The sequence below is a fragment of the Centruroides sculpturatus genome, unplaced genomic scaffold, assembly GCF_000671375.1.
Source record: "Centruroides sculpturatus isolate CEXI.00-Female unplaced genomic scaffold, Cexi_2.0 scaffold241, whole genome shotgun sequence".
NCBI classification, from domain to species: domain Eukaryota; kingdom Metazoa; phylum Arthropoda; class Arachnida; order Scorpiones; family Buthidae; genus Centruroides; species Centruroides sculpturatus.
The window spans coordinates 1,990-29,434 of NW_019384409.1; the positions used below are offsets into that span (position 1 = coordinate 1,990).

General features: G+C 27.0%; 1 protein-coding gene across 1 annotated transcript in view; it reads left to right on the top strand.

The window, feature by feature from the left end:
* Positions 1–207: 207 nt before the first annotated feature.
* Positions 208–27,445, top strand: part of LOC111618986 — a 140,704-nt gene continuing 113,466 nt past the window's right edge. Inside the window, exons 1-5 of the mRNA XM_023360615.1 lie at positions 208–421; positions 16,754–16,965; positions 17,431–17,798; positions 18,350–18,657; positions 24,124–24,288. Coding sequence (XP_023216383.1) covers positions 17,654–17,798; positions 18,350–18,657; positions 24,124–24,288 — 618 coding nt within the window. The 5' untranslated portion in view covers positions 208–421; positions 16,754–16,965; positions 17,431–17,653. The remainder of the gene's footprint in view (positions 422–16,753; positions 16,966–17,430; positions 17,799–18,349; positions 18,658–24,123; positions 24,289–27,445) is intronic.

The window sequence follows — 27,445 nt, forward strand, 5'->3', positions numbered from 1 at the left end:
ATTCTGATGATTAGTTATTGTCAATGATGTCATATTTATCATCATCAAATTGATTATTCGTTATAAAAAATATATGATAAAAAAAGATAATATTTGAAAGTGTTAACGTGAAAAATGTACTATAGATGAATTAATATATATTTTTTAATAAATATCACAAAATTAAAAATAAAACAAAAGTTTTTCGAATTTGTAAAAGTTTCTTCTGTGAAAGGATAAGTTTTAAAAATGCAAGCGATTTATTCCAAGGTCAACTGTAATATGATACAGCATTGAAAGATAAAATTTACATTTTATTAGTGGTGCCAATCATATTCAGTAGTTGCTCTTTAACCAGTAACATGCTTATATTTAAAGAACTGATGTAAACTACAGATAAAATTTCAAACTGCTAACGGAATTTTGTTGCTAGATAGTACATGTAAGTTTGTTACATATTAACTCAAATTAATTTTATAAAAATGAAAAAATTCAAGTAACATTTGAAATAAAACTGTCTAATTTTTAGATTCTAATGATTAAGTGAAATTAATAGTCTACTAGTCTAGTATTATTTAAAAAAAATTAAAATAGATTGGATTGCCTAGCCTACTTATTTATCCAATTATTGATTAGTTTAATTTTTTCAGTATTAATATAAAAATAATCAATTTTACAGGGTAGTTTTGGCAATAAAATCTTTCTTTCTAATAAAATTTGTGACGTTTTTTTTTTTTGTAGTAAATAATTATTTAAAATTTTTCAAATAGAAAATTTTTCCTAAAAATGCTACCTTTCTGTCTAATAATAGTACAGTATTTGTTACGGTAGATGGTTTTAATTCAAATTTTTTTTAATTTTATTTTTTTATTTTTTTTTAGCATAACATTGCTTAATTTTGTTCTTCTAAACATATATAATGTTGTACAGTTGGAAGTGTAATCTGAAATCCAAAGGAATGGGATAAATTTAAAATTAAAAAGACTTATGCTATGAAATTATAAAACCGTTATAGGATTTTTAACAGCTTTTACATTTCTTCTGAAATGAAATTATAATAAACCTTTTATAGCTATAATAAATTTTAAAATTTTAACAAATGTTTAATGGGTTTCTAATAGATTTAAATTGAATTTCCTACTAAAAAAGGTAATGCTGATAAACTAACCATATACATATTAAAATACTTATAAATTTGAATACAATTTCTTTATTTAAATAAATAAATTTAATTATATGAAAATGTGTTTTCAGTCAGAAAAAACTGAAATCTTAATAATAGGAATTTAAATGTAGTATAAAATGAGAAATGAAGTCCATATTTTAATAGTGAAACCTAATAGTAATTAAAACGTTGAATTATATTTTAAATACCAACAATCTTTAAAATATAAAATTTTTGAAAAATTATTTTAAAAACTACTTTTTAAAAATGTCAGTAGTTTATACAATTTTTAATTCCAGAAAAAAAGACTTAAAGAGAATGTTGAGTTAATCCTGTTTTGTAGCACTTTAAATTTATATTAAATTTAAAAATATGTCATTGGGATTTTTATGTTTTTTGTTTGATATTAAAAATATAGACAGTATCAAGGAAGTAACCTTAATTAATATAAAATTTTAATAGGCATGATAAATTATAAAAATCTATCATATTAAAAGAAAAAATTTTAAATCTAACTCTTAATTTTATTTTATTACTGTATTCATGCATTAGAAGGATATCTAAAATATAATGGAACACTAAATTTATAACTTAAAATCAGAACAATTAAATCAGAATAAGATCAAAATCAGTTTTAAAAAAAATGATTTCGCATAAAATAGAATATTTGACATGAAATTTTTCCTTTTTAGCATTTATTTTTCACAATTTTGCTGATTATAAGCAGAAAATTAATTAAGTACTTATTATTTAGTTAATAATAAGAAAAGCCTTTTGAAGTTAAGGAATGGACAAATGATATTTTTAGTTTGTGGGCAGAAAAAATATTTTAGATATTAGAAGTAGTTATGAATTTGACAAATTTAAATGTTTCTAATCCATTTTATATGTTAGTATTTAATTTGAATTGATTTGTTTTCAATTAATACCAATTTTGATCAAAGAGTAGATTTTCATATTATGGTACTACAGTAGTTATTTTTATTGGTCTGTAGGTAATATTAGTTTTTCTTAATTACTAAGATTTAATTGTATATAAGATTATTATTTTATATATGCTTATATTATTATTGTTTTTATTAAAGTCAAACATGAGTTATTCCAACTATTAAAGTTGACATTCCACTTTCTAATTGAATCAAAAATATTTATACTGTTTATATTTGTATTTGCATTCCATCACATGAAATACCAGAACTACTTAAAGAATAGAATTAATATATGGAGAGTTTTGTTTAGTACAAAACTTTTCCAAAGTAATATCTACTAGAAATGTTTGATATATAACAAGAAGTGGATGGCTTTCAAAAAGATGTACAAATCTTTAAAAAAAATTAATAATTTATAAACAATTGAAAGTAAATATATTAGATATTTTCATTAAAGATTTTTATTATGATAAATAGTAAATAAATTAAATAAAAAAGTAAAATAAAATAAGCAAAATAATTTAAAATTGATAGGAAAAAAAATGTGAATGTTGTCAAAGTAATGAAAATGTATATATCTAAAATATTTTTTAATATTTAATATAGGAACTTTTAAAGATATACATTTTTTGTTTGCACATTTATTTTTAGTTCAACTTAATAATACTTAATTTTATTAGAATATTTAGGTTAAAAATAAATGAATGTTCAGTATTAATTTTGTAATTTTTATTTGCTTTTAAAATTATTTACACTGAATTCTTTTGATAACTTCATAAGAATTAGATTTGAAACATTTATTTTTAATTAACATTTAAACAGAAGATGAAAAAATAAGTGCATATTTTAACAAACACTTTTTAATACCTTTTTTTTTCTTTATTTAGTCTTAATTATTACTGTGCTAAAAAGCTAATAAAAAGATTTTTACAAATATTTAAAGTTTTTCAAAGATTTACAGATAACGAATAGTGTTAAGAAAATGGATTTAAGGGAAATTGAAATTCTTTAAATTATATTGCCGTCACAGATTTAACTCTACATGTTGTAAGTCCAGCATCTAGAATGTTTTACAACAAAAATGAGCCTGTGAAATGTTAATATCTGTTAGGGTCATTAATGATTTTTCATAGGTTGATATAGCCATATAAAAGATTCACAACATGATTGAAAAAATAATTTTTAAACATTAGAACATATACATATTTTTAATAATGATTTTTATCCAATTTTAACTTATTCATAGAGTATTGTATTAAAGAAAATTTCTCTTTTTTTAATATTTTTTAACTATTAAAAGTATAGACTTTAGTCACTTTTACTATCAATATAAACAGACCAAAAAAATTCTTGATATGTCATTAACACTTTTTAATTAGTAGACACTAATGAATAAATATAAGATCTAAGCTGAACAGACTTATTTGTGTTGATAATTAATTTATTAACATTAACTGTGTGACTAAACTTCAGCATTCTAAGTTTACAGCAATGGAGAACAAGTTTGTCAAAGATTCAAAGAAAATTATACATACATATATATTTATATCATGTGGAATAAAATTCAAATAGAAGTATATAATATGAAAATGAGATTGCTATATAGCAGGGCTTCTTAAACTATGGGTCGCGACCCCATTTGGGTCGCCTAGCAAAATCTTGGGGTCGCGAGATTTTAATGCAAAATATTGAAAATAATTTGTGAGAGTTTGAAAATGGCATGCTTTGTGTCATAGGTTTCGTGAGTTGCACTTTGTGTCACTTCTGGTGCAGCGAGACAATGATTCAGCAACACTGATTGTAGTGTGAACTAGTGTAGTGTTCTCGCTTTTCAGTGTATTTAGTTGTCTCTATTCCATTGTAACACAAGAGTAAACTGTGGTAGTACACCATTATTGTTTTTGCAAATTTGTATATACAGTAGAGCGTCGTTTATCCGAATCAATTGGGGACTAGGGTTGTTCGGATAACTTATTTTTCGGATAATCGATTATGTATGAAAAAATATATTAACCTATCCTGTGTTGAAATTTTTCTTCGTTGCGTGTCACTTCGCGTTGAATTTTTGTCAATGTTAAGCCTAACGTAAACTTTTTAAAATAATAATCGTGGCTATTGTATCGTTAAAAATTGTTTTTATTTTTTACAAACGAAATAAATATATTGAGAAATATAAAAACCAAAAAATATATACTTTAGAAGTTGATCTAATATCAAAAACATTCGATTCAGCATGACACACAGTCCTCAGAAAAACACCACACAAAAATGGCAGGGCTGCCAGCTAAAACACACACATGAACAAAAAAAATATTGGAGTAGCCCAAGATATAGCCAAAGATTGCAGCGCCACAGCACTAGCAAAAATTTAAATTTGCTGACTGAAATGCTTTCGGTTAACCAACGTTTCTGATAACCGGCTTTCGGATAAACGACGCTCTACTGTATATTTATTTTATATTTTTTGGGTCGTGAAAAAAATTACAATCATAAATGGGGTCGTGAATAAAGCAAGTTTAAGAAGCCCTGCTATATAGCAAAAATATTTTCTTTGTGTTTATAATTTTTTTTTAACACTAATATAAAAAGTGTTATTTAACATTGTAAAGCTAATTCATTTGGTGCAAAAAACCACAATAACTCAATTTTTTGGTAGTATAAGTAGGATTTTAGTATCAAATCAGTAACAGCATTAAACAAAACTACAATAACCAGTGTTTTTCTGTAAATGAAAAGCATCTTAAAGCAAGATATGTCTAATTAAAAATTAGTAGAAATTTGAAATATCTTATTATAGGTAACCCTTGATATGTGTGGGTAATTGGATTTACATGTGTATTGCATATATCAAAACCACACATATTAAAGTTAACAGTCAATGGGAAATTAATTTATTTGCAAATCAGATCAGTAAGTTGTCTAAAATCATAATTTTTATATTTATATTCACTTGGGCAGAGCAAAGACGTGGAAAATGACATAATCAAATCTAGAAAAACATTTGTTAAACAATTATTAAAAATTTTATATAAAATACAATATTAAACACAAAAATCAAAACAAAAATTGGAAAATAAAATTTAAAAGATCAGTTAGAGAGAGTTTAGATTAACTACTAAAGTAGTCAAAAAAAAAAAAAACACATGAAGTAAAAGATTTTAAAAGTCAAGCAAAATGTTTATCAAGCATTACTGATATACTTGCTGCCTTTTTTTTTCTTCATAGAGGTTTTGTAACAGCTGAAGAATTAAAACTGAAACATTTGCAGAAATTACACTACACTACATGTGAAAATAGGAATTAAACTATCTGAATAAGAGTACTATACTAGGAAAACTAAGGTTCACTTTTTCTACTTACTAATGGTGAGCAGGAATAGGAAGAAGGAATCCATTTAGCATTGCTAGCTCTGAGCTTTGTCAAGTTGGCAATATAAACTTTCTCAGAAGTCAGAACAGACCCCATATTAACTGAAATGCACATTGATCAAAAGTGCATGTATTGAGATTATCTGTATTTATTTTTATTCTTTAACTAAATATGAATTAATAAATATTTCTGATTATTCTTCTTATCTTCAAGGTTTTAAAACAATATGATGTTATCACAGATATGTCAAAAAATAACAATGATAATATTTGTATCAGGTAATCAATATCAATGAGATTTTATCAGGATATTTTCATGATACTGTTACATTTTAAAACTTTTGAGGATGGATGAATAGTCAAAATACTTAATTTGAATAAATGTTAAGCTTATAAAAGTGTAAAAAAGATAAGTTTGTAAGAGTAAATAAAAATTTTTGTCATTGATATTTTAAATATTAAGATACTGCTGGAGTTTTCTCTTTGAGAAAGATTAAGAATACAATAATGAATAAAGGATATACAGTATGTGAACTAATAGAAAAGTTTGAATTTTTATATTTTCTATTAAATGAGATGATATTACTCAATTTTGTGTCTACTGAAGCAACTGAAAAATACAAAAACAAAAATTTTAAATGAGAAATGATAAAGAACATTACCTAATACTTTGAAACTAATGACCAATTATGCTAATATAGCATAATTTGTCATTAAATTTCAAGAATCTCAGTAAAAGATAAAATTATGATATTTAGAAATAATGCACAAATATCAGAAAGGGAGATGATAATTTATTTAGATATCAACCTTTGATAGTAGTAAATGAAATCAATTACTTTGGAAGTAATATTTTCTTGAAATGGAAATTTTCATCATCATGTAAATAAACTAAGTGCTAAAGTTAAACTGTTAATAAATAAATTAATATATTTATTTTTCATTAAAAATTTTTAATTTAATTAAACATATACCTGAAGTTATATAATTCTTTAATAAATTCATTAATATACAGTAAGACTCTGCTTAATGTGGGGATGCATTCCTAGATGACAAAGCGCTTAAATGAAACTGTGTTAAACAAAGTCATTTTAATATAGAGTAAATAGGGATAGGGGAACATGCGACCAAAAATAAAAAAATTTTATTTTAATTTTAAGTTATATTATTATACAAATTAATATAAAAATATGTTAAATAACACATAAACATATGCACACAGAAATGTATAATAATATATTAATTAGTTCACTTTTTGTGACGGAAGTCCTGACTTTACTGAAATTCTTGATTTTTGCAATAAAGTTGTGAAATTTCATTTGTCACTTTTTCTTTCTTTGAGCAAATGTTATAGTAGAAGATCACATCCAAAATGCCTCCATTTTGGTTTTGCACTCCTTTCAAAATCTATATTATTTGCTACAATTTGATCAACAGTTTTGGTTATCGTTACCAAACTTTTACTAAGGAAATCTGTAGAGAAATTTTTTGGGTTTTTTGTTCTCAGAATCACTATTTTCCAGTTCTACATGGATACCTTGTTCTGCCAGTTCTTGGAGATCGTTGTTGATAAGACTCACCAAAAACCTGCGGTAACTTCTCAATATCCTGTTTGTCTACATATCCTAGTCCTGCTGTATCGATTAGGTTGAGTTTGGTCAACCTAACGATACAGCAATAGGCTCTATTTTTTGAGAATTCTTGGATACCTTCAGCCATAACTTCTTCCACACTTCGTCCATGCATTTATCAGTTAATTTTTGCCAAGCAAAGCTGATATTGCCTGCGGCATCCATGATGTTGTTTTTTCCAAAATTGCACAACATAGATTTAAAGAAAGTACACGTTTTTGCCACCTTTTTTCTGATTGGTTCTTGTTTGTAAATAGCCAGAGTGCAAGTTACTCATGCACTGCTCTGGTGACAAATATTTACATAACACATAGGAGTTTGCTAAAGAATGCATATGCATTGTATCTAAGACATTTCGAAAACCATACCTAGTGCAGTAAATCACTTATTGTTTTTTAATTTGTATCTGAGTTATAATATTAAGAATGAGAAAATCAAATGTAGATTGTTCTGTGCTTGGAAATTATCTATTAATTAAGATTACATTATCTCAATCATTTAAAGAAAATTATCCTGAAACAAGAGTAATCGTTGATTTGTACAGAAATTAAAACTGAAAAGCCATCATCAGTTCAACATCAAATTTAGTTTTATTCCTACTATAAATCTGCTTATACTATAAAATATTCAATTGGAATTGCCCCCATCAGGATTTCAATGCAGCCTCCAATTAAAAATGAGTGAATTTTTTTTATTGTGAAAAACTATTTACTTAAATACTATTTACAATTGCAGGTAAATAATAACTAAAGTAGAACATTTGCATCTTCTCTAATAGTGAACAAATGAATGTCTCATTTTTTTCCACTTTATGAATTACATTTTGCATATCACTATAGATAAATAAATAAGAAAATTGAATATTTGTTACATATAAATCTAATTGGATTTGGTGTACAATACATGCTGTTCTCTTTTAAATAAAGTTTAGAATTTTTAAACTCTAAATATTTTATAAATACCTTTTTAGTTGTCTTGAAATTGACAATTTTTTAAAAAATCTTTTACATGTGTAAGGGCATTTAATTTCAATTAAACTTATTTTATCTCCTTTTTTGTTTATACCATCAGGCAGGGCCGGATTAACCCACTTTGGGGCCCTAGACATTTTCTTCTTGCCTGGCTCCCTCCCTCTCCCACAAGAAATAGAGTACACAAAAAATATAAAACAATAAATAAAACAAAACTAAATATGGTNTAAAACTATTTACTTAAATACTATTTACAATTGCAGGTAAATAATAACTAAAGTAGAACATTTGCATCTTCTCTAATAGTGAACAAATGAATGTCTCATTTTTTTCCACTTTATGAATTACATTTTGCATATCACTATAGATAAATAAATAAGAAAATTGAATATTTGTTACATATAAATCTAATTGGATTTGGTGTACAATACATGCTGTTCTCTTTTAAATAAAGTTTAGAATTTTTAAACTCTAAATATTTTATAAATACCTTTTTAGTTGTCTTGAAATTGACAATTTTTTAAAAAATCTTTTACATGTGTAAGGGCATTTAATTTCAATTAAACTTATTTTATCTCCTTTTTTGTTTATACCATCAGGCAGGGCCGGATTAACCCACTTTGGGGCCCTAGACATTTTCTTCTTGCCTGGCTCCCTCCCTCTCCCACAAGAAATAGAGTACACAAAAAATATAAAACAATAAATAAAACAAAACTAAATATGAAAAACTAAAACAAATCTTAAATTTTTATTAATAAAAAAATATGTAATATACAACAATAAATTTTAGTTTTTCAAAATACAGTTTGACCGGGCCCTAGACATTTGTCTCATTTGTCTATGCAATGATCCTGCCCTGCCATCAGGGCTTGCACAAATTCAGGGAGCTTCATTACAAATGATAAAAAAAATATTAGAATTGATGTAGGAGTTAAGCTAAAATGAATTTTTTGCAATTTTCTCGAATTTAATTCCATAATCAGTTGCAATTATTTCTTTGAATGTATTAATTAAAAATCTAAAAGCCAATTTTTCAAAATTGGTTTTTCTTGTTTTTATAGAATGAGCCATAGAGCTTAATACAAATGCCTTAATACAAAAATGATGATTTCTCATTAATTTTCATTTGGAATAGGCAAGTAGCTTAACTGTACTTCCTCCATCGTTTTTAATTTCTTTAATTGCAGCTACATGCTTAGCCTTTGCAAGTAAAATTCCTTTCTTCCATCTCAAAGGTGTAAAAAATTTGTCAGTATGAAAACCAGATATTAAAATTATATCAGGCATTAATTGACTAAAAGAGAAATTATACTCCAGTTAATGAAAGTTCTATTTTTTAATTGTATTTTATTAAAACATGTAAAATTTGGTAAGTTGAAATTGAAAACTTTTACTTGATTTTCTGTACCAAGGAACCCTTTCTTTTTTTCTTTCTTTGGTAAGGGTTCATATAGAGAAAAAACCCTTTGGATTTTTCTCTTATGTGTTATATAAATATTTGCCGCCAGGGTGGCGTGCGAATAATTTGCACTCAGGGTCTATAATCGTATTATGTACGAATCAATAAAATGCCACGCTAATTCAAATCAGCATAAATTTTGGGGTTTTTTAAGGCTTTGAGCAGACAGCATTATATCAAAATCAACGTTAAGCAGGGTCTTACTGTACTATGACAATCCAAAACAGGGCCTAGATTTTTTGGTACAGTACAATTTAGAACAATTTCATATAATTTTTCTTTGTATATTGTTTAATGTCAAAAGAACAGTACCTTGTTATGAACTTTGTTGTGAGACAAATAAAGGGTGTCCCAAAAGTAATGTAGGATTTAAATTTCATGCCATTTTTTCCCATTTGGTTGTTAATGTCTTATGAAGTGACATCCTGTAGTAAACACATTGCAGTTAGTTAATATGGAATGATGCATGGTGAAGGAGCATGTAATGATTATCAAAACTTATTACAAGTATGAGGAAAGTTTTGCTGTGACTGTGAGCAAATTACATGGCATTTTCAGTTGGAGAAATATGCCAAATGGAATGACTGTGCAAAGAACAATTGATGCATTCCCAATGAGTGACAGTTTGCTATGGATTTTGGACTGGCGGAGTGATTGGAAAAATTTTCAGCCATATTTTTTTGAAAATGAGGCCGAGATGCAATTACTTTGAGGGGTGTGCATTATTGCAAGATAATGATGGAAATTTTGTGATCTCATCTGAACAGCATGGATTTGAGGGACATGGTTACAGCAGGATGGTGCCACTTGTCATATGGCATACAAAACTGAGTTTTTGCAGCAGAAGTTTCTTGGGCGACTCATCTCACACAACAGCGATCAGAATATGCCACTAAGATCGTGCAATCTGACACCAAGCAACTTTTTTTCTCTGGAATTTGTAAAGTCTAAAGTTTGTCACTAAAATAAGAACAATTCCTGAATTGAAAGCAGAAATATGAAAAGGTATCAACAAAATTGAGCCGCAATTGTGTGAAAATGTAATTGAAAATTGCGTCAAAAGAACGAGTCATGAGGGCATTTGTCAGATATTCTATTCCACTTTACTTTTTTTACATAAAGTAATAGCTTTAACAGGAGTCATGAGGGCATATGTTGTTAAAGCCTAAAACTATACAATGATATTTGTATTCAATTATAAAAACAGAGACAAGTCTCTCTCCATTAACAAGGCTTGCCTTTATTACAATAAACATTTATTAAATTCTTGCAACAATTATATATATATATAAGAAATTAATCATTGTTTCCTTCATAAATATTCATTAAAAATTATTGTGTAAAATAAATAGAACCTGTTATAAAATTTTATATCTTAAACATTTCAAAGCTTAGTCAATTTAAATAAATGAGTAATCATAATTTTGAAGAATTAAAAGCTATTGGCTTTTTTTTTTTTTTTCCAGTAACACATCATACAAGGAGCATTTGTTGATTATAGGTTTTATTGGAGGAAATGCATTTTGGGTCTTAATGATCCCTCTTCAGTCCTCCAATAAAAGCCAATAGCTTTTAATTCTTTAAAATCCACAATACTTTAAATTTTCTGTTACTGGTTATCATAATGTATTATAAGCATTTCTTAAAATATTTTCTAGGTAATATATAATAGGATGTTGAAAATAATCAGTACTTATTTAATTAAATTATTATTTAATAGGATTTCTTGTTTGCTACAGAAATATCACTACTAATGGTGATTGCTTCTGAAATGTTTTAAAAAATAATTCTATTAGATATTTCGTATTTGGATAAGTTATTACATTTAAAGTAATGAAATAATGTGTTGTTATATATTTTGTTCACCTCAAGGAATTTTTAAATATACATACAGTAGTATAATTACTATGAATTAGCATCAAGTCTGTACTTTAACTTAATTAATAGTTAAGTTTTATTACTCTTATAATTGTAATCCATATAAGAAATAATTATAAATTAATAGTATGTCTTATCTTAAACATATAGGCCTATATGTCATAAAAAATTTATATCTATTATTAGAAGCCTTATAATATGAATAGAGATATAAATTAGACTTGATCTAAAATATGGTTGTTAAGAATATAAATTTCTTGTCAACAAAAATTAGAAATTAAAATAAATAAAATAATAAGGAAATTAATTTTTTCAGAAATATTTATAAGATTTATTATATATTTTTAATGTTTATCAAACAGTTTTTTGAAGATTGTTAACAAGTTTATACTTTGTAGTAACTTATAATAAGGCTCTCCTTTTTTACATACAAAAGTTTTTTTATTTTTATTTTAAAATAGTTTTGTAATTATCTTGCTGTACTTTTTTCTTTTTTTTTTTTTTTTTTATATTTTTGTTTTTTATTTTTTTTGTAAGTGTTGATAAGTCGTGTACATTCCAAATAATCTAAAATGTATTTTATGGAATCAAAGTAAAATCTAACTTAATGAATATAAAGATTCTTAATTTCCAAAATAGTTCTGTACTGATTTTGGGAATTTAGTACAGAAAATTATTTTTTCACTTCTGTAATCTGATGAAAAAAATATAAATTAGCTTATATACATATTTCACTAAGACATTTATTTTATTACATTAAACATTAAAGGTAATAATATTTTTGTTTCAGTAAACTTTTTATGTATGGCAGCTTGTGGTTGTTAATATTTTTGTTGTCTTGTTATCACATTCTTCATTCTTATTTTTGTTTTCATTATTTTTCTTTCTCTAAATTTTGTATAAATTTTGTTGTTTTTAAACTCTCATTTGTCTTTCTTAGTTTCCTACATCAATGGTGCCCAAACTATGTCCCATGAGACAAATCTGGATCATGAACATATTTGACATCACTTGTAAGTGATAGAAATAGGCCTACTTTTGGTGTATATGGAATAAACAAAATATTTGTGGTCTGCTGACCTACACCTTAGGTCAATTTGGCATGCCAGTTGTAAAGTTTGGGCATCACTATCCTAGATCATAAACTTTATGATTTCATTGGTCATGAGCTAAGATCACAATGTTTGTTGTTGATTTATTTGAAATATTTTTATGGATAATCCAGAATTAAACTTTTTCTTTTAAACTATAAATTTATTATATGGCAAGATTTTCTCTTAAAGTCAAAATCTTGCAAGGATTGTAAACTAATCTATATAAGCATACACTCAAAAACTCAAGCTAGGAATCAAAAGTGTGTATGTATTGTTAAAAAGTTTATCTTATATCCTGGATTAGATACATTTAAAAGGAAATAATCATTATGTTAAAGGTTTTTGTCATCTGTTCTTTTAAGAGGAACATTTCTATCTGTATGTATTATGTATTTAGTATTTACTGTAGTTTAGTTTTGCTAGAATATATTGCATAAAATTGATCACATGCTCTAAACATATATATCAGTGAATAATCTTGCATTCGGAATATATTTTTGCCATACAGAGCATTTTTGTTTTCTTAAGAAAAGAATGCTAGATTTTAAACAACTATTTTTGAGATACTGTTCTGATTTTCCATACTTTTAAATTTTAATTATTTCAAAAGTACTATAAGATGTAAATTTTGAAGGACTGCATGCCACAAAATGTCATTTAGGTTTTGTTTTGATATTCTTTCATATTTAGAGGTATATGTGTATTGGCTATGGTTCATTATTAGAAATTTAATTATCATTCTAAATAATTCTAAAAAGTTATTCAATTGCTACAAAATTCCATTAAGAAATTATATAAATTTGTGTTTAACATGTTGAGCACTGTGCAATAAAACATTTATATGAATCTGGGAGTTTTTTTAATCGTAACAAATATATTTCTCTCATTATTTTAACGTTTGTCTTTTTGTTTTTGTGGAAAAGGTATTTTTGGAAATGCCCACAGTTGACCATAAAATCTCATGGACAATTTTTGGTTCCTTGAACAATGTGTCAACTGGTAGAAATTGAACACTGGCAATATAGATATCCAGGAAAAAGAAATACCTGTAGAACAAATGAAAGAACTTTATAAATGCAAATTTACTTACTGAAGAAAGTTAAAGGGCTAAAAAGAGTGACTAGAAAGATATATTGTTATAAATATTTCAGTTGATAATGTGCTGATACTTAGGCCAAAAATAAGTTTCAAACAAACCATACTTCAAACATGTATCAACCAATAATTTAATATCCAAACTTATTGGATTTATAAGCAATGTACTGAGTAAATTTGCATTTTTTACTCATTATACTTTATTCCAGTATAGATGCCTCAAAGAACAGACCACAAAAGTCTTGGAGTTCAATTTCAAACCTTTGTGGACTCAAATCATCTTCCTTGGGTTGTGTTGATTGTAGGGCATTATTTATTTGGGAAGCTCTCCTCACTTCCACTTTGTGCCTGTGCAATACACCTTCCTAACTTGTGGATCATACTTCAAACTTTTCAGCCATGATTCCACACTACCCTAGTCATCCCATATAACACATCATAAACTCATGCCATAAAAATTGAGGTTTTTGTTTGCATTATATTTCAAATTCTGTTCTTTCTTGTACTCATTAACCTCAAAACCTGTTGTGAAGTTTAAATGTTTCTCAAAATTTTAAATATTCTAATGTCATGGGCCTACTTCACATAGTGATATTTCATTCTTCATTTGTTAGCCTGATGACAACAATTGTGTATCATTGAAAGTACTTGATGTTAAAATCATTATAGTGCATTTAACAATGTATACTTCTAGTATTATACTTTATTCCTGTAGTCCTCAAGAATAAATCTTTGAGGACTACAGGTACATGATGAAAAAATTCTAACTGGTATTGTTCTCTTTTTTCCAGACATCATTAATTACATCTATTGGCTATATTTAAAGTGTAAAGAAACATAACAGTATGGCCTAAGTTTGTGATTAAAAGCAAAAACATGTACAGGTAACCCCATATAACATGGTAGTTACGTTCCAAAAAATTGCCGTGTTATGCGAAACAAAGAACTAGTACGAAAAGGAGGGTTAGGTTCCAAAAATTAAAAAACATGCTACTATATTTTCATAATTAAGATAAATACATATTAATATAAGTGATACATATTAATATAAATTAAACAATGTTTTCTTTGTCATCACTAAAAGCACTATTAACTGAGAGCGTTTTATTTTTGGCAGGTTATCGTTATCCTCTGAGCATTTTTCTGCATTATTTTCAGATTCATGCTTTACCTTTTGCAAAAAGTATGTAATTTTAGATTGCTTGCTTCTAGTTAAAAGATCTTTATAAATTTCCTTATATAGTGCTAAGCACTTACGGAATAAGGGAAAAACATTTGGCAACACCAGAAGCAGAAGTGTCGAGATCTGGCAAAATTGAAACAATTTTCGCAAAGGACCATATGTATGGAGGCGAGAAAAGAACATTTACATACTGAAATACTAATAGTTCATGAAAATAATAATTTTTGTGAACTATTAGTACTTAAGTATGTAAAAATTTATTACATTTCATGTTGTAGGAGGGTTTTACCCATTTCTCGAACCATGTCAGAGTGAATCAGTGCTATAAAAGTACTGTGTTATATGGGGGTGGTACCAATTCTCGAATCGTGTTAGAGTGAATCCATGCTATAGAAGTGCCATGTTATACGGGGGTTACCTGTATATACATATACACTGCATATGTATACTGCTGACTAAACTGAAGGAGTTTCGACTCTGTAGCTGTGGTTCTGAATTTATTACTTGATAAAATGTTTTTTGAGATTATTCTATATCCTTGTCTGATCATTGGGTTTGAATTATTTCATGATTAGAGGAATGTTTATGAATTATTTTAAATTTCTGGTAGGTGTTTTGTTCTTACATTTTATTTTAAAGTTTATAATAATTCATTATCAGATTTATTATCTTGGAAAAAAAACATTTTATCAAGTAATAAATTGACTCCTTAAAAATTTCTAGCATTTTGTCTTATGGATGATATAAATAGCAAGTGATATACATAGAAACTGAATGAGAATTACAGAAATAATGGAAATGCACCTTATTTGTATTCAGAAAATGAGTTTCATGGATTAAGGATGTTTTCGATCTCTGTTTATAGTACCTCATTTACTGCCTTGTAGACATCAATTTTAATGATGAGCATGTAACTGCTGCTACCTCCTTGTTTTGTAGTATGTTTGACAAGCTTTTTCTTTGATTTTTACCCAGTCATTCACTATTAAAGTTCCAACATTAAGTTCATCTGCTATCTTCTACATTAATTCACTCTTTTCTACTCTCTGAATCATCTTAATTTTTTTCCTTCAATAACGATTACCACATGCTTCTTTTTTGCCAATACTGTATTTTAATGTGTAAAACACATCTAGTCTGAACTAGGAAGTAACAAACACTGAAAAATAACCACAAGTGCTGGAATAAAGGAAAATGCATACATTTTATGGGGATAAGTGCAGGAGATTCTTTGTAAACTCATCAGATGGGTAGGTGGAGTTCCAAGAGCATGGCACAGAAAATTTGGAGTAGTGTACATTTTCAAAAATTTTTTGTTGCCTTTGATTGGTCTGTATAAGGGAGAATCTATGTATATTATTTAGGAAGAACTTTTCAGATCAGTAGAGGAATAAAATGGTCAAAGGGAGTTCCAATAGTTATTTGTTACATTAAAGTCACCACACAATATCATGGTGAGTCTTTGGAATGCAAAGGGAGAGGAGAAAGCATTCAAAATGTGCAAAGCTATTAGGGCAGGGTGCATATATGATAACAACAATACAGTTAAAGTTATTTATTCATATGGAAAGAATTGAATCTTGGTATTCATGTAGTATTATGAGGCTAAGCTGATTGGGAAATATACTCTACATGATGCTACCACTCCTTTGGGAAGCTCTAAAGAGAAATTCAGTTGAGTTTATGATTTGGGTGATGTTGGATGAAATGAGTTTCTCAAGTTTCAGTAAAAATGCTTATTAATGTGGCACAATAAATGGCATGTGTAATCACTGTGAAATGAATTTATTTCTTGCTATTGTTTTATGGAATACAATTAATGTCATAAATCATATCTGAAGTTTCTTGCTAATAGAAATTTGTGTGTAAGTAATTCTAAATTGAGAACTTTTTACATTTTGGTTAAAATATGTTTTTTCAATATTTGTTTATAATAATAATAATTGTTTAATAATTTTTATTTCAATATTTGTTTAATGATTTGTTTATCTTATCTTTCAGGAACTTGAAAAAGAGGAGTATTTATTAACAGAGGTTTTTAAAAATATTGATGATAGAAGCTTATTATATGAATCGGTAAAATTATTATTTGAATGTCTTAAAACAAAAATAATTACTGCACAATGTTTATCAGAAAAATTAAGTGACAAAGGACGAAATCTTAATGCTCAGACAGTAGATACAAAGAATTATAAATATTTATGCCAAATAAAGTAAGTTTTTAATTTTTTAAGAATTAATTATGATTGATTATAATGAGGGCAAATTTTAAAAATGAAATTATGAACAATGACAATGGCTGATATGTTATTTTTAAAAATGTTTTTAATTATGTTATAATATTTAGGTTATGTTGTTATCCAGTCAAGCATTTAATTACAATATTTTTCTATGCAAATTAATTTTTGTTGTTAATTAATGAACAGGTTAATGTCATTTGTTTGTTTTCATTACATATTAGTTAAATGTTATATTTGAACTTTTAAAGATTTAGGCAGAACTAACATTTCTTATATTACTTCTCAATTTAAAATGTTTATAACAATGTTTATTTTACTTTTAGAATTAAAACAATTTTCTTAAGTTTCAATAATTTGTTTTCAATAGTTTATAAAATTAATTAATTTATCATATTTTGTGTTTATTTTATGTATCTTACTTTTTTATTTTTATTTTAGGCTCAGAATAAACAGGAAAATTTCTCGATGTTCCCTTTTGTCTGAAAAAGGGCGTCACAGAATACCAAATCTAAGTATTCCATACAGAGCTTTCATTAAAACTAGATACAAACAATTTCCACAAAGATTTTCAAATATTTTAGATTATTTTAAAGCAAAAAATTTTATCAATTATAAAAATGATGATAAATTAGATTTTATTATATATCAAAGAAATTCACTCATGCCAGTTTTACAATTAGGAGTTTTTAATAATGAAAATCAGTTGGATATAAATCTTAAAAAAGGAAAAGTTCCCATTTGTTACATGGATGATGTTGAGATGGATGTAACCAAAAATACATTCCACTTGTCACCATCTTTCCAAGGTATTAAAATAAGTAGAATTTAAAAATATTTTTTTCACAAGTAAAATTTTACAATAGAATAAGATTATATTAAAAATTCTCATAATTTATCTTTTCTTCTAATTTAAAAATTCTTTAATGGCCTATATTTTATTTTTTAATCTGGTTTTTTTTTTATTTGAATATTGATGCACACAAAATTTGAAATTAAATATGTGAAACCTGACAATATTTATAATTTGAATAATATTTTTAGTATCATTATAAGTAAACTTATTTATTATTCTATTTTTTTTATTAAAAATGATTAAACTCTAATATTTTATACAAAAATGTGAAATTTTGTTAAAAAGTTCTTAGATTAATGTATGCAATTAGCTCTACTTTAGTCAAAAAAGATCATTTTAGTTTAAAAAAAATAATAAAAACATTGAGGACATTACATAATTACTAAACTGGTTCTAGGTAACTAAACTAAAATAACCTGGTACTAGATAGATCAGCCAATTAAATATAAATCTAACCATTTAAAATTGTTTTCTAATAGCAGTTACTTTTTATTTATGAACTAGGAAATGTTAACAGCAATTTAAAGAATTTTAGTGGTACATGGCCACGAAGCAAAGTAAAGGGAAATCTTTCTCTGCCCTCTCTTTGGGTGTCCGAAAACACAAATCGAGAGAGGGAAATCAAATCAGAAGAAAGGTGCATTCCAAGGAGTCCAAAAACAATTGGAGCAGGATTGGGTACAGTTCTTGAAATGCAAAAAGAACATGATAAAATGTCCCGGCATAGTCCAACTCAGAAGGATGAGTTTTGGGAAGCATTATGGTCACATTATGATTGTCTGATGGATGATGGTCTCATTGCATCATGTCGTGTATGTATATTGTTTACCTGTTCTGATCATAAAGTTTAAATCAAATTTTTAACTATCATGCTCTTAAATTTAAAATATCTTCATTGATAATTCTAGCATTTTTAAAATGTCAGGTCTACCATTTAAAGTTAGTTTTACTTAAGGTGTTAAATGTAAATATACTTCACTTTAATTTACAACTTGTATTCATTAATTACCATCTTATTATTATGTATTGATTTTTTTTAATAATCAAGCTGTTATTTAATTAATTGAAATAATAATTATTGTCTTTTTAAATAATTTTTTTTTTGCAAATTGTTAAATCAACTTTTTTTCTTATAATAAATAATTTAATTTATTAAGGGAATCAGTATAATACTTGTTCTTAATAAATAATTAATACATATAATTTACATAATAAATAAGAGATGAAATTTTTTTAAATTGATCAACTAAGTAGAATGAACTTTTTCTTTTACTATATTAATATTTTAATTTTATAGTTTGATTAATATATTTTGTCAAATTTTAAAACAATTGTATTTTAATATCAACGTAAATTCAAATTTATGAACTCTTGTAACTTGAATAATTCTGAAGATGAATTACTCTGAAAACATGCAAGTTTTAACAAATTCAGTTGTTCTATGACTATCATTTTAAAAACATAAATGTCTTTTATTATTTGTTTTTGAGGAATATTAAAGGATGATTGTTTAGTTTTTCATTACATAAAATCTTTGAAAATTATTTTTTACAAAAGTAATTAATTGCATGATTTGTAGCATTGCATTTTTAACAACAGGGCTTGAAATTAAGCTATTTTTAGTAACATAGTTGTTTAAAAAATTTATTGTACTAAATTTGTTTATTACAGTCACTTTTTTTGTTAAATTTTCACAATTTTGCAATGGAAATTATTTCTTGAATTGCTATTATAATACCTGATTCAATTAGTTCATCACCATACAATCTTGACCATTTAATTGATGCAAAAAAAATTGCAGTTATGCATTTTCCAATTTGCATAAATAACTTATTTTATAATACTCTAACATTATCAAATAATGAGTAGTTTTAAAAATTAGATTAAATTAAAATGAACCTATCCATATAGAAAAAAATTATCTAGATTTGTATAGAACATGATTTTTTTTTTTTTGTGGGGTGACTGAGACCTGACGTCATCATCATGAAATACATTGTTCAGTAGTAATTCTAGAATCATTTACTTGTGTTAATTATATTAAACAAAACTGTTTATTGAAGAAATAAGTGTGTGTTTTATTAATGCTCTTTTGTAAAATCAAAAATATAAATTTAATTTTCAAAAGACTGCTAATAAATATTAATACTGTATATTAATTTGGCTAAATATTTGATTTGTTACTAATTAACGTTTGTTTGTTACATTATATTTATTTGAATTTTATTAAGCTGAAAGGATTTGCTTTAGGACTAAATACATATAATAAGTCAGTTTTATATTTTTTAATATTTCTTACTATGAGGATTGGAATAACATCTAAAGATCAACCTTAAAGTTGGACAATCTAGATTACTATATATTTTTGAGAGCCCCCTCATAGCTCTCCATAGCTACAACACTGATTAAAGATCTTACAAATTATTTGAATACACAATGTAAGTTAAGTTTGTATCCTAAAACTCTGAAGAAATTTCAATATCGCTTTGATCATTTTGAACAATTTCACATGGGCATGAGACGGCATGTATTCTTTCTAGAATGTTTTTGGCTCCATTATAAAAATGGAAGGATTAAACAAATTCAAAGGAATGTAATTGGCTGGTTTTATACTGAAAATTGGAAAAATGTGAAATCTTGTATGGTTAAACATTTCATGCAAAGAGAATTCCATGGCATAGTGTACAGCAACATTTCAAAGATAGATAAGGGAAATAGAGGAAAGAAGAGTAGGAAGTGGTCAAAAGAGGAGGAAAATGACTGAAAGGAAGAACAACAAATTGGAGGAGGAAGCCTTGGGAAAAGTTGGACAAACACTTAAAAATGGGAAGTTAAAAATTTCACATGGACATATTCACTGGATTCAGAAGGAATGGCAAGTGATTTTCAAGAAGCAAAAGTCTGCTCTATAATACACAATAGGGTTTCTCATTTCGTAATCTTTTTCTTGTCCCGGGATTTCAGGAAAAAAGTGAACTGGATCCCAAGATATAATTAATTATTTTTAAGATATAAAAAATACCTTGAAATTGAATAATATAATTATTTTTCAGTTTTAAAAAGTTTTCAATTTAATATTCAATTTAATTTAATATTCAATTTAAAAAGTTTTCAGTTTTCAATTTAATATGTTCTGCAACCTCCAAAATCATAATATTAATAATGCTCTGTAAAATATATATTAAAATTACCCCTTTAAACTATGTAGAAATTTTCAAAAATAGAAAAAATTTATTAAAGTTTGTTGGAAACTGCTTACAAAAAAACATCTTTTGAATTTAGTTGAAAATTTAAAGAAAAAATGAACTTAAAAAGTAATTTTTGTTTTTTAAATAAAACATAAAAATTTACATTATTATTTTGCATTATAAGATTTTGAAAACCAAAGATGGTCAATGCTCCGATCATTCAATTTGGTTATTATTTTAATTAATAATGAAAAGTCCTGCTACTGAAAATGCCCTTTCCAATTCAATAGATGTGGGTGGAATTCTCTTTAATGCATTTAAGAGAAGTCAAATGTTATGTGTTTTTTCACCTCAAAGATTTCGAGTTTGTTTTTGAGATGCATTGCAGTACTTCTTTTGCTCTTAAATATTCTTGATTTGTTGTACTCATTTCTATCCTTGCCCAATTTGCACAACCTGGCATAATGCAGTTATTGAAGCTATTGGGCATATTTAAAATTAAGACAGCATTGGTGCAAGTATTCCAGATATTACAGGTTCTGACAAGTAAAGAATTTTCAGAGTCCTGCCACAAATACATATTGATTATTGACAATCTGTGAGATGTCATAACAAACAAAAATTTAAAAATCTAATAAGCAGGCTTAAAATTAATAAATGCAAATGTATTCTGACAGTTTATGGATATTAATTATACTTTCTATTTGTTCAACTTTAACACAAAATAAGAAAAAAAGTGAACTTTTTAAGAAATTTGTGGGATTTCCCAGGTTAAAAAAACAGCCGAGATCCCATTTGAAAAACCCTAATATGCAACTAAGCAACTTGTCAAAAAAACTTTTCTGCAGAAGCTGCATTATGGAGTTTCAAAAGCATCAATATTTATGTAGTTATGGATGACAAGTCTTATTTCACTTATGATGGAAATGAATGGACTGATGATGATCAGTTTTTCAACAAAGAAGGGCTAGATGTGGATCCCGAAGTCAAATTCAAATGACACTTTAAGTATTCACTAAAGATTCTGGTTTGGCATGCAGTCAGTCTAAGAGGATGTTCATAGCCCTTCATTGTCCCTTCACGGTTCTCTATCACCAAAGAAATGAATAGCAATGAATGCATTCAGAAGAGGCCAGTACTCTTTCTAAAGAAATACTGGCTATGTCTTCTAGCAAATGGCCACTGCTCATTGTGCTCAAGACATATATTTGCCAAAATGGACCATTTATGGAATTTGGTACATCTCCTGTTAAGCCAACATTTCACAACAGACTGACTGTGAGATTTTAGGATCAACCAAAGCAAAAAGTTTGTAAAAAGGGTTGGTTGGGAAGCTGATCTACAAAGGAGTTCCAACTCCTTTGTATATCAGCTTCCCAACCAATTCTTTTCCACTTCAAAACTGATCAAGACTAAACTTTTCCACTTCAAAACTGACCACTTCCAAATGTTAGTGGAATGGGTTAAGACTAAAGTTCAAATTGCAGCTGATTGTGGTTCTGATCATGCCATCTGAATGTTAAGCAACCTATTTGTACACAAAAATACTAAAATAAATTAATTTTAAACACTGAAATTTGTGCAGGTTTTAGGATAAGCGACCTTAATAATAGTCATAATTCATTTTGTACTTATTTCATTACTGTTGATCTGTAAGTTTCAATTGCATTTTCAACTTTTAACAAAATTTTAATGTTTACTTTTTATTCAATCCTTATAAACAATGACAATTCATATAATACAGGATCTCTAACGTGACTGTATGAATGACAGTGTGAATGAACTTGTAGAAGTGAGTAATTAAATTAGGTTGTTAGGAACAATATTCTGTGATATTTATATGTGCTTTTTTTACATGTATTAGTTATAATATGAACTTGGTTCTTGGACATAATTTAAGTATAATTGTTAAACTGTTTAAACTTTATTAAGTCAAATAAACTGATATAAAGAAACAGCATTTCAAATATTTTTATTTCAATTATTTAAAATTCTCTTTTATTAAATATTTTTTTCTTTTTGAGGATGCTAGAAATAGCCATAAATATTAGTTTCTCTGTGATTTTTATTATTATTTAAAGAGAGCAGTTATATTGATGGCTTATTCACTACTAAATCACTGTTTTCACTCTGATTAAACTGTGAAAACATTGGAAATAAGATTGTCTAATTTTCATTATTTTACAGCTAGTTATATACCTTTTTAGCAATCCAGTGATTTAATATCTAAATTTTTTTCATAGACACCAGATGAGAGGAAAATTTGTAAGAAATACAGGATGTTTCAAAAATGACTACAGATTTTGCAAAATAATAAGAATTTTTATAAAAAAGAAAATATTTCAAACATGGAAAAAATATATTTAAATAAAATACACAGGATGTGAGCCTGATTTAGTTTTTAAATGATCATCACAAATATTTTTACAGATCTCAAAACAACCAGTTTTGAGCTCTGCAGAGATTAGTATGTTTTATGGAACACACATTCTAGCATTTTAGATGCTATCTTAGTCATACAATTTTGAAGATCAGCTAGATCTCTTAATTTTTCTATGGAATTCTTCAATGTTTATGAATTTCCAGGCAAAAAAATCAGCGTGTTTAAATTAGATAAATGTGCTGCTTGTGACTGAGGTCCTCTATGCCCATTCCAATCATTGGGAAGTAGATGTGATAATTTTGAAGAGTTGTTGCATAATGGTATGGTCCTGTTGAAAGTTATCATGTTAAGAATACTGTCCTGAAGAAACTGAGGTTTGAGGAATTGATTGAGAATGTCATGGTGCACAGTTTCTTTAATTGTAACCTCCAAAAAAATGTCCATAAACCTTCTTACTGGTACTTAGTCAAAACCATGATGCCAATAATAAACATTTTAAAGTTTTTATATATCTAATTTCAACATATTAGTCACTTTTGAAACATCTTGTACAGCAAATTTAGAAAGTTCTTTTATGTTCTCTGATTTGAATATTTATTTATTTTTTAATTGGATAATTAGAAATAATTTTATAAAAATGCATATTATCTAAGTAATAATTTAAATTTAGAGTTTTTATAAACTTTTTATTAAATTTTGATTTTTAGGAAGCTAGTGGTGAATTATCTTTAGATGGTGAAGTTGTGTCACCAGATTATACATGGTCTTTTACTGAATTTATACAGCAATTTAATCAGTTGCATGACTGGCTTCATAAACTTCAATCTACTGTAGTCGTTAATACTGAAGATGATGATAAGACTGTAGTAAAAGTGAGTATTTCAAATTATACTTTATTTTTTATTTTACAAGTGTTTTATTATAAGGGTGAATAAAAAATTATATGCAATGCAGTGCAAGTTTTTTTCTATAGACTGTGCCATTATTATCGTGCATAGTGATTTACATTCTCCTACTCGCACTATTATAGTTTTGAACATGATAGCTCTGCTAACTTATCATCACACCATTAACTGTTGTCTTTTTGTCTTTCCTACTGCATCAAAGAATAGAAAAACAATACAATCTTACTTAAATCAGTAGAACAATATTTCAATAAGCCAGCTAACCTTTTCAGCTATCTTCAATGGGGTTCTCTAGAACAGCCTGATAATGGTTATTATAATTTTAAAAAACATTCAATCCTTGAATGTTTTTTCAAATTATAACAAAGTATAGAAGTGAACAAATTTAAAAACCAAGCAATGCATTATGATTGTAAGTTCTTATACTGTATTACTAATATAGCCAAACTAAATAGGATGATAAGAAACAAAACACCTTTCTTGCCGAGAAATAAATATAATTTGAAAAAACAAACGTTTTCAGCCTAGTTAATAGGCCATCTTCAGGTCGAAAAAATGGAACGTAAATTTACGTTCCACGTTTGTTTTTTCAAATTATATTTATTTCTCGGCAAAAAAGGTGTTTTGTTTCTTATTATTTAGTTGCTGAGCGCTTTTGATATTACTAAATAGGATGCATGAGATATGTTCTTATATTACTAATAAGACCAATCATAATGCATGCTTGTTTTTAAATTTGTTTGCTTCCTATACATTTGATGTTCCAAATTCCATTATAACCTTTAAAAAAACACTTGATCCTCTAGAACAGTGGTTCCCAATTAGTTTTTCCTGCGTACCACTTCAAGAAAGAGCTCAAACTCGCGTACCCCTTATAGCAGAAATTCATATTAATCCATACTAATATTATAAATTCGAAGGTATTGCTGTCTGTCTGTCACCTTTTCACATCTAAACCGCTGAACAGGTTTTAATAAAATTTTGCACAGAGATAGCTTACACGTTGGAGATGGACATAGGCTACATTTTACTGCGAGAAAATATCTTACTCCCACGAGAAAATTCGATATAATGCGGGCGAAGCTGTGGGTAGACAGCAAGTGATAAATAGAATGTTTTTTTTTACATTTATTACCTTTAAAATACAATTCTAATACAGTAATAATGAAAATAACATAAGGTTATTTAATTTTAACGTGACAAATGTGCACGATTTTCTTTGCACAACTTTGTAAAATCTGGTTGCTTTTGGGTCAGCTTCAGTCTCGAGTCATCTTCGAGTTGAAGTCAGTGACGATGTTTAGTTTTCACGTTTGTCATGGCGAAAATCCGCTCTCGCAGAGGTATGTTGTGCAAAATGGTAGTAAATATTTTATTGCTGCTTCACTGACATGATAATGATAATTGTACAATTTTTATTTCTTGTGAATTTAGGTATTGTCACAAATGCATTTTTTAACAATGAAATTTCGGGAATGTTTTTAGTTATAAATAAACGAATTTGTGCATTCCACATCGTGTTGTAAATTGCTGAATTTTTGATGGTCCAACCATTATTATTTTTTGATTGTTTCATCTCATGCATTTAAATTTTAAATCGGCCGATTTTAGATTGCCGTGCGTACCCCTTCATGCAATTTCGCGTACCCCCGGGGGTACGCATACCACTAATTGGGAACCACTGCTCTAGAACAGTCTAATGGCCATTGAAGGCTGCTTAAAGTGTTAGCCTGTTTATTAAAATGTTCCTTTGCTGATTTAAGTAAGGTTGTATTTGTTTTGTAATTAAGGATTGAATCAGTTTAGATGTATATTGTATCAAAAAAAGAGTAATGGGTGCAATTTAGTTTTTCTGAAAATGTATGAGGAGTCAGAATTCATTTGAAAAGGCTTTTAATGCGATATGAAGATATTTTGTCTCAGTAGTGTGTCTACTTGTGGATTGTTATAGAAAAAGGCCAAGATAAATAAGTGTTAACAATGATTTCCATAGAGCAAAAACTGAAGAAAACAATAAATGTGTGGCTTTTCTCTTGATTAAAAAACATTTTTTCTAAGGAATGAGATTGATGGAGCAACAATGGTGGAACTGCTATGAAAAGTAGAGGAAGTAATGTAAAAAACTTCTTATAAGATTATTGTTGTTGAATAATTTTATAATCATTGCATATAATTATTGATTCACTGTTTGAATTAATTTATATGATTAATGACTGAAATATATTTCATATATTATTGTGACTACATGTATTACAAATTCATTATTGTTCTCAGATTGAATTTATAAATAAAATTCTGAATCACATGTAATAAATTGATTGATTGATTTTTATTTGATTTGATTATTCTTTTTATGAATAGAAGTTGAAAAATTCCTATTTTTTTAAAAAATTTAAAAAGTTTGAGATAAAATTAGGATCTTAATGAAAATTACAAGAAACAATAACACTTAATTTCATTCAGTAAATTATTTATAATAAGTTAATGAACGAAATTTGCAATAAAAATTATTTTGAGAAAACTTTAAATCTTAAGATCCCACAAATATTTTTTTTGTGGAAAGTAAAAACTTCCACAAAAAAAATATTTGTGGGATCTTAAGATTTAAAGTTTGCTCAAAAAAAACTGCTGTCAATGATTTTTAGAATTCATGAACAATATTATATAGAACTAGCAGAGATACCTGGCATTATTTATAGAAATTTAATATTGCATGCTTGACAGTATAGAAAACTTTAAAAAGACATCTTTACTATTAGAAATAAGAATTATTATTATTGAGTAGATTGATATACAGGTAACCCTTATACAGTGGTGATATTCAGCGGGTTCGCACAGGTTCGGCTGAACCTGTTGTTAACATTTTCAAAGTTTTCCGAACCCGTTGTTAAACACACGTAACATTTCTCAGCAGTTTTGTTTCTTTTAAAAAATATACGAAAATATACGTATTATACTCTGTAACACTACTAAACTAGAGCCTTATGCCCCGTTCGCCATGTTCCACTTGTCGCCGTTCGCATATAACCTCCATCGACCGTTTCAATCTCGACTGAAACGAGATTTAATCGCGATCGACTCAAGAGAGTTCTTGAAACTAGATCCAGTCATACGAGGGATCCCA